Here is a 6,850-nt window from a genome sequence, read left to right as displayed (position 1 = left end):
TTCGCGCATCGATATCTATACTTTCTTTCCTATCAAGTCTTAGTAGGTCCCTCTTTCGTACATTATCTTGTTTATATATTGCATTTAAATTTATTTATTACAATTACACAAGGTTAACAAGGTTAACAAATAGTCCTAAATAATTTCCAAAAAACAAAATTTAGATTTTTGTCTAAGCTCTTGTGAACTAGTTCACAGTTCATTTTTCAAATTTAAATATCAGACGCCGTTTCGCAGCACTACAACAACGTATCAACAATTGAAAGAAACAATTGTTTATGTTTGCTTTGTCAGCGGTACCACCTCCACACTTGGCTCTGGAGGCAAGCACTTGACTGTTTCCACATGAATCGCTTGAGTTGGATTGCTGACAACAAAGGGAAACTCTCGCATGCCATGGCATGCTGCTGCATACTGTCCCAGCCGATTTACCGCAATGACGGCGCCAGAAAATTCCTTGTAATGCTTGAGAATACGTCGAATTCCTACCTCTGCAGCTTCAGCTGGCGACTTGCCATTTCTCATAGCCTCTACGGCTAGTAGTGTGGGCAGAAAACGCATCATTACATCGCCATCTCCTGTAGCAACAGCGGCGCCCACTTCATTGTCAGCATAAGCGCCGGCACCGGGAATGGGCGAGTCACCAACACGTCCATGTATCTTATGACGCGCACCATTGGTGGAGGTGCCTGCATGTATGTGATGATCCACATCAATGGCTATCATGCCAATGGTATCATGATGCTTTGCACCAATTTGATATTCCGTGCGTGCACGATCCTCCTTCCAGCGTGTCAGCGGTGTAGCCGTGGGCTCATAGGGACCACAGGATATCTTGGGATCTGGATGCACATTACGCCAGAAGTTTGGCTGACAGTCCTTGGCCTTCCATTGCTGATACATGGTCTTTGATTCGGGCGTCACTAGCGACTCGGAGCGGAAGCCCATTGATATAGCAAACTCTGTTGCCGCATCGCCCACTAGCATGGTGTGCGCTGTGCGTTCCAGCACATGTCTGGCCACTCTTATGGCATCCTTGATGAGACGCATGCCTGCAACCGCGCCCACATCCATTGTTGCACCATCCATTACCATAGCATCCAATGTCGTTTCACCCTGCTCATCCGGTGAGCCACCATAGCCAACGGTGCCGTCGCACTGCAGCTGCTCACACTTTGTGCAGCCTTCGACAACAGCGTTGCGAGTCTGACGCACTCCACCCCGGGATTGCTTGAGTATGCGCCATGCCATTGCATTGGCATCCGTAAAGTTCCAGGTATTTATGGCCATGGGCAATAGTTTGTCAATAGCACCCTTTTTGATTCCCACTACAAATTTACCTTCGGCTACGATTTGGTTTGTAGTGCGACTGGTTGTAGTTGAGCGAGAGGCTGTCATTGATTTATAGCTAGTACTACGAGTTATGGAGGTAAAGCCCGGCTTGGTGGTAAATCCCCAATGGGAGGACGTGCTGGCCTGTATTGTTGTTATCAACAACAGGCAGATGATTATTTTAAACATTTTTATTTCCCTGCTGACACTCGATTGGAGATGCAACTGCAACTGCTGCTGCTTTTATATACAACACTAAACTAACCTAACTTTTGTGCATTTGTTTTGATTACACCCTATAATAAGCGGCAGTGGCGTGTGGGTATATTGGTGCCCGAATAATCAATTCACAAATTGTGAAATATATAGATATATTTTTAACAGACTTAAATGTTTTTATTGGGCATATTTTTCACATTATATATTTTACAATTTGTGAATTAATTATTCGGGCACCAATATACCAATGTTAAATAAAGTACAGCTTTATTGAATACATTGACGCCCACTGATAACACAAAGCAGCTCGACAAGATAAACTTGGAGCAACTTGTCACCGATGCAGCATTCGTTAGTACGTTACATTTGGGAACGTATGGCGATTGCTTGGCGATATAAAAACAGCCCAAAGAGCTTATTATCTACTGTGCTGTTGACAGCAATGGCATCATGGGGCAGCAAGGAGTGATATCAACGGAACAGATCGTTAAACAGCTGCTGGTGGCTGTACCAGAGAGCGGTCTATGAGCTTTACTGGGTCAGAATGCTGTTGAGTTTTGGCGCTGGAATGGCAATTATAGTTTGGAGCAGCGACTGAACATATCCGCTGCTTCAAAAATGGCATTTGCTGCACATGAGCAGCGCAACTACTTGGCCGTACTGGTAAGGTAAATTTTACCAAAGCGTACAATGTTTAAATATTTACACAAACTGTTTTCCAGCGCTGGAGATACAAGCATTTTACAATTTGAGCTGAAGCAAGTGCTGCACTTGGAGCTAAGTGAACAGCCGCCACAATTTTGCTTTGCCAAGCTACAGAAGTCCAAGGATCTGCTACTATCGCTAAGCTATGCCGATCCTTCGAAATCACTGAATATCTATCAGCATCAAGGCGTCGCGGGCTTTGTGCCCATTCTGAGCTCTAACACACTGCAGATTCTGCCGCTGAAGTTACAGTTAACAGCAACGCGTGACAATGAGCTGGCACTGGTCAACGGCGAGGATATATGTGTTGGTACCACAATTCACAAAACTTTAGTGCACATTGTTAATAGTTTCTAAATAAAAATTACTTTTTATTAAACGTTATTCCGTTAGCGGCGTTTTAAAATGTAGTTGTTTTTGTTTATTCGTCGCTGACCTCAACGTTCTCCGTTTGCAAACTCTTGAACGTGGGCACGGGCACGTAGGTCACCAATGTGTACAGTTTGTTGGGTGAATCTTCGTCATCGTTGCGGCGACGCGCCAGGCGCACACGTACGCGGAAAGGCGTAGATCTAAAGTAAAGGCAGAATGTGAGTTAATTTTATTTTCATTGTATAGAATGTAGTGTTTGCTTACCTGATACCCTTGGACCAGATGTGCTTGTTGAGACGTGTGTCAATGCGCACATCATTGGTGCCCATCTCGCGCTCGGCAAACTTGCGGATCTCCTTGATGGCGCGGGGCGCACGCTTCTTGAAGCCGATGTTGTGCACCCGCTTGGCCAAGTGGATGGTGCACTCGCGAGTCACGACTTCCGTGATGGCGGACTTGTTGCGTTTCTCACCCTTGGTCTTTGCCATTGCTATTGCTGTTCAATATCCTGTTGAACAAAAACAAAAAACATTTGTTAGCACTTGTTATAATATTGTATACGGCAACAAAACATTAAAGCAATATTTGTATGCACTCAAAATACACGCACACTGCCCAACGGCATCAAATTTTGATGTCTTCTTTTAGCATTTTGCATTTGCCATTCATTGTTATACAGTTTGGGGCATTTATATTGTCATTTAGTACGATGTTTTTTGATTATATTTCGTGAAAATAACAAAAACCCACCTAGAGGAAACGAAAGCTAGACGTAAAAGAAATTGACAGATGAAAGTGTTGGAAAATGCATACAACAAGTAGTGTTGTATGACAGCATGCAGCAATGTGACCAGGTGTCAAAATACTAGCCCATACGCACAGCAACCCTACCAGTCAGCTGGCACACCGGTTTGTAAATAAACAAAGAAATGCTAACAACTGCTCGTAAATATCATTATTTTATTATATATTAAAAAATAATAATAATAATACATATAATTTAGTGCAACTGCTGGCTGTTGGTTTGCTCTGGGGCGTAACGAATCCCTTTATTCGTCTGGGCAGCCAAGGCATCGAGTCTGTGCCTGAAAAAAATGTAATTGCAGAGCTACGGATGATTGGCTCGCGTCTACGTTACTGGATACCATTTGGGCTAAATCAATGTGGCAGCGTGCTCTATGTGTGGACATTACAGCATGCTAATATTACAGTAGCTGTGCCCGTGGCGAACTCTTTGAGTTTTGTGTTTACAGCAATTACAGGCTATTTGCTGGGCGAGCAATTGCCTGGCAAAAGTAAGTATGACATTGATTGCTATATCTGTGTTTATTTATGAAACTTCACATTATTATAGAAATAATAATTGGGACGCTACTTATTTGTTGCGGCAGCACACTTATGATATATGACAAACTGTTGCAGGAACAACAAAGCCAAAGTATAACATTCCAATAGTTGATTAATTTCATTAAAACATATTCAAACAATTGAAAATGTTAACATTTTATTCCCCTAACCAAAAGCTAAGCTGTCTTTATAACACTAACGATAAAAAAGGCATATGTATGTGAATTATAATGCTTGATGCACGGCCTCTACAAGCACCTCCATGCTTGTGATTGGAGTTTGTGGGGTAATGCCATGTCCCAGATTGGCGATGTACCGAGATTTTCCAAATTTGTGCACCATTTCAGTGGTCAGATTACGCAACTCTTCAGGATCACGGTACATATCCTGAGGATCCAAATTACCTTGAAGTGTTATATTTGGTCCGACCTGCTCACGTGCCTCTCTCGGATCCACAGTCCAATCGAGGCCAATAACATCGTATCCCAAGTCGCTCTGCTCTTTTAGCGAGTGTCCAGCACCCTTAGCAAAAAGAGTCTAAAAAATTTAATTTAACTTAGTTTGGTCCAAAAGTTAAAAGTATTTTCATTACGTACAATGGGCACCACTTCCAGTCCTTTCTTTGTCAGCCGATCCACAAGATCATTTCGTATGCGACGCAAATAAGGCACTGCCCAAACCAAAAACTCCTCTTTGCTGAGATGCTCCGCAGATGACTCAAATACCTGTAACATCTGTGCTCCCGACTTGACCTGCATTTCCAAATAATCCACAATAGTATCAGTGAGCAGATTTAGCAGCAGCTTGGAGTCTTCTGGGTACTCTGTTAACCAGGCCTTGGATTTAGACATGGTCTTGCTGCCGCCGCCTTCAATCATGTAGCCCATTAGAGTCCAAGGTGCACCAGTAAAACCAATCAGTGGCACACGCCCATCTAGTTTGTGGCGCATCATGGTAATCGCATCTCCCACATAGCTTAGTCGCGACAATGCACCATCCGGTGTCAGCCGTTTTAAGTCCTCGGGAGTACTAAGTGGCTGTGGCAGCACAGGTCCCACACCAGCATGCATCTCAACTGTTAATCCCAACGCCTGGGGTATAACCAATATATCCGAAAATATAATAGAAGCATCCAGATCGAAGCGCCGTAACGGCTGCATGGTCACCTCACAGGCCAACTCAGGTGTGCGACAAACTGTAAAGAAATCATGCTGCTTACGTAGCTCCTGGAACTCCGGCAAGTAGCGTCCCGCTTGTCGCATCACCCAAACTGGCACACGATCCACGACATCGCCGCGTGCGGCACGTAACAAATTGTCATTTTTAAGTGCGGGGAAGGGCTGCAAACGTTGGAGTGTGGGTTTGTAAGAAACGATTGTAATGAGTGCCAGCAACAGCATTGACAATCGAAGTCCAATTGCCATTGCTTAATTTAACTTGAATTGTGATGTAATTTATAAGTATATGGCTTTACACACAACGCTACCTACCTTAGCGTCTTTCATTGTGAGTTTAAATAAATTAGTGTTATTATATTTAGTGTAAATTCTTTATATTTATTTATATTACAATTTACAGTTAATTTTGATGAAATGTTTTATGATTTCGGCGAAACTTAATCAGCGATGGCACAAAAATAATCACTGTTACGTATCGATTGTTGAACTATCGAATGCAATACAACACAAGTACTTATCACCCAAATGCAAGTCAATTTTTGCCGGTAATTTAAGCTGCTCCTAAAATTAAATTTAATTAAAATATTTTTGCCTATTAAACTATATCTGAGCTTTATATTGTGATTTTTTCTTAATTTAATATTCAAGTAGAAGTAACTCGCGCTACTATTTGAGAGTCACTTGAATATCTGTGCAACAGTCACTGCTGTTTCCGTGACTAGAATATCCAGCTCCAGAAATTGCGCATCTCTATTTCCAAATGCATTCGTGTCACTGCCACAAATAGAACGCAATATCAACAAGATTCTCCATTCTGCTTACTGCTATTTACTTTCAATTATTTAAACCTTTCAGTGTGTTAATATGGCTGATGAACAACCAAATCTGGTGGCTGGACACCCACCTGCAAGTAAGTTTACTGTTTTAGCATGCATTTACAAGCTTTGGGCTTGTATGCATTTATTTGCATGTGTGTGTGTGTGAGCATGCACTTCATGTTTTTCGCTTGATCAAATTTCAAGTACTTTAAATATTTCAATTTGCCACGCAGTTCACTTAAATTGTCAAATTTGAAACAAATTGCGTTGTTTGCTTTTATCAGTTGGCACCTCTGCAGAGGCTATCAGAAATGATGTATTTACCAACACAAGCGCAACTGCACACACACATGTACTCGCACTTGTTTTTTTTTTTTTTTTTGAGTATTTTCAAGTGTAGCTCATGCCTAAAACTTGTTCTTGCTTACAGTGAAGGCCGGTGGAATGCGTATTGTGCAGCATAAGGCACCAACCGCAGAGCGTCCAGCTAAGGATGCTGAGGATTGCACAGGACTAACAGTAAATAGTTAAATTAAAATGTTATTCTATGATTTAAATTATTATTCTTTTGCAGCAACCAGTGAGTGTACATTCGGGAGCAGTGAGCGGCGCACCAGTTAAGGGAAACGCTGACTTTACGCCCGCATCGGCACAGGTTGCCCACTCGCATAAGCCACCAGTTGCTGTGCAGCAAAAGACACAGATAAACATTCAGCAACCACGCAAATGAAGAGCCCAGTTCATCAGTAGATTAGCGGTAAAACTGCATATGTATTCTTATTGCTTTTGTAAGTGAACTTAATTTAAATATTAATGCATTGTATTTTTCTAACCTGAATTGTTTTGTAAAACTTTGCCTTATTGCTTTAACTCATTCCA

At 42.1% G+C, this 6,850-nt stretch overlaps 6 protein-coding genes across 7 annotated transcripts; 3 read left to right on the top strand and 3 right to left on the bottom strand.

Moving 5' to 3' along the window:
• Positions 1-138: 138 nt before the first annotated feature.
• LOC108596531 (putative N(4)-(beta-N-acetylglucosaminyl)-L-asparaginase GA14866) lies at positions 139-1,675 on the bottom strand. The gene has a single exon (XM_017982417.2). The coding sequence runs from the start codon at positions 1,519-1,521 to the stop codon at positions 277-279; it is 1,245 nt and encodes a 414-aa protein (XP_017837906.1). The 5' UTR covers positions 1,522-1,675; the 3' UTR covers positions 139-276.
• A 77-nt stretch (positions 1,676-1,752) lies between these two features.
• Positions 1,753-2,625, top strand: LOC108595305 (maker22). 2 transcript variants are annotated; one of them, XM_017980521.2, is made up of 2 exons: positions 1,753-2,214; positions 2,274-2,625. In XM_017980521.2, the coding sequence occupies exons 1-2, from the start codon at positions 2,186-2,188 to the stop codon at positions 2,611-2,613; spliced, it is 369 nt and encodes a 122-aa protein (XP_017836010.1). In that variant the 5' UTR covers positions 1,753-2,185; the 3' UTR covers positions 2,614-2,625. The 2 variants fall into 2 exon arrangements, with proteins under 2 accessions (XP_017836010.1, XP_017836009.1); XM_017980520.2 differs by having other exon boundaries at positions 1,753-2,219.
• A 12-nt stretch (positions 2,626-2,637) lies between these two features.
• On the bottom strand, positions 2,638-3,438 carry LOC108595306 (60S ribosomal protein L31). The gene is made up of 3 exons (XM_017980523.1): positions 3,379-3,438; positions 2,893-3,136; positions 2,638-2,828 (listed from the first exon to the last, which is right to left on the bottom strand). The coding sequence occupies exons 2-3, from the start codon at positions 3,114-3,116 to the stop codon at positions 2,678-2,680; spliced, it is 375 nt and encodes a 124-aa protein (XP_017836012.1). The 5' UTR covers positions 3,117-3,136; positions 3,379-3,438; the 3' UTR covers positions 2,638-2,677.
• Positions 3,439-3,518: 80 nt separating this feature from the next.
• Positions 3,519-4,170, top strand: LOC108595201 (transmembrane protein 234 homolog). Its single transcript, XM_017980389.2, has 3 exons — positions 3,519-3,573; positions 3,633-3,923; positions 3,983-4,170. The coding sequence occupies exons 1-3, from the start codon at positions 3,558-3,560 to the stop codon at positions 4,081-4,083; spliced, it is 408 nt and encodes a 135-aa protein (XP_017835878.1). The 5' UTR covers positions 3,519-3,557; the 3' UTR covers positions 4,084-4,170.
• LOC108595200 (uroporphyrinogen decarboxylase) lies at positions 4,111-5,567 on the bottom strand. The gene is made up of 3 exons (XM_017980388.2): positions 5,466-5,567; positions 4,572-5,315; positions 4,111-4,512 (listed from the first exon to the last, which is right to left on the bottom strand). The coding sequence occupies exons 1-3, from the start codon at positions 5,478-5,480 to the stop codon at positions 4,201-4,203; spliced, it is 1,071 nt and encodes a 356-aa protein (XP_017835877.1). The 5' UTR covers positions 5,481-5,567; the 3' UTR covers positions 4,111-4,200.
• Positions 5,568-5,916: 349 nt separating this feature from the next.
• LOC108597623 (death-associated protein 1) lies at positions 5,917-6,809 on the top strand. Its single transcript, XM_017984266.1, has 3 exons — positions 5,917-6,063; positions 6,402-6,490; positions 6,546-6,809. Exons 1-3 carry the CDS (start codon positions 6,018-6,020, stop codon positions 6,699-6,701), a joined length of 291 nt encoding a protein of 96 aa, XP_017839755.1. The 5' UTR covers positions 5,917-6,017; the 3' UTR covers positions 6,702-6,809.
• Positions 6,810-6,850: the final 41 nt, after the last annotated feature.

Source organism: Drosophila busckii, chromosome 2R (assembly GCF_011750605.1).
Source record: "Drosophila busckii strain San Diego stock center, stock number 13000-0081.31 chromosome 2R, ASM1175060v1, whole genome shotgun sequence".
NCBI classification, from domain to species: Eukaryota; Metazoa; Arthropoda; class Insecta; order Diptera; family Drosophilidae; genus Drosophila; species Drosophila busckii.
This window is presented reverse-complemented; position numbering and strand designations above follow the sequence as displayed.

Excerpts from the sequence above, each read along its gene's own strand:
- LOC108596531 (XM_017982417.2), bottom strand. The coding sequence starts at position 1,521 with ATGTTTAAAATAATCATCTGCCTGTTGTTGATAACAACAATACAGGCC.
- LOC108595305 (XM_017980520.2), top strand. The coding sequence starts at position 2,170 with ATGGCATTTGCTGCACATGAGCAGCGCAACTACTTGGCCGTACTGGTA. Across the intron at positions 2,220-2,273 it reads TACTTGGCCGTACTGGTAAG|CGCTGGAGATACAAGCATTT; the intron begins GTAAATTTTACC and ends ACTGTTTTCCAG.
- LOC108595306 (XM_017980523.1), bottom strand. The coding sequence starts at position 3,116 with ATGGCAAAGACCAAGGGTGAGAAACGCAACAAGTCCGCCATCACGGAA. Across the intron at positions 2,829-2,892 it reads ATCTGGTCCAAGGGTATCAG|ATCTACGCCTTTCCGCGTAC; the intron begins GTAAGCAAACAC and ends CCTTTACTTTAG.
- LOC108595201 (XM_017980389.2), top strand. Across the intron at positions 3,924-3,982 it reads CGAGCAATTGCCTGGCAAAA|AAATAATAATTGGGACGCTA; the intron begins GTAAGTATGACA and ends ACATTATTATAG.
- LOC108595200 (XM_017980388.2), bottom strand. Across the intron at positions 4,513-4,571 it reads GACTGGAAGTGGTGCCCATT|ACTCTTTTTGCTAAGGGTGC; the intron begins GTACGTAATGAA and ends TAAATTTTTTAG.
- LOC108597623 (XM_017984266.1), top strand. The coding sequence starts at position 6,018 with ATGGCTGATGAACAACCAAATCTGGTGGCTGGACACCCACCTGCAA. Across the intron at positions 6,064-6,401 it reads GGCTGGACACCCACCTGCAA|TGAAGGCCGGTGGAATGCGT; the intron begins GTAAGTTTACTG and ends TCTTGCTTACAG. Across the intron at positions 6,491-6,545 it reads AGGATTGCACAGGACTAACA|CAACCAGTGAGTGTACATTC; the intron begins GTAAATAGTTAA and ends ATTCTTTTGCAG.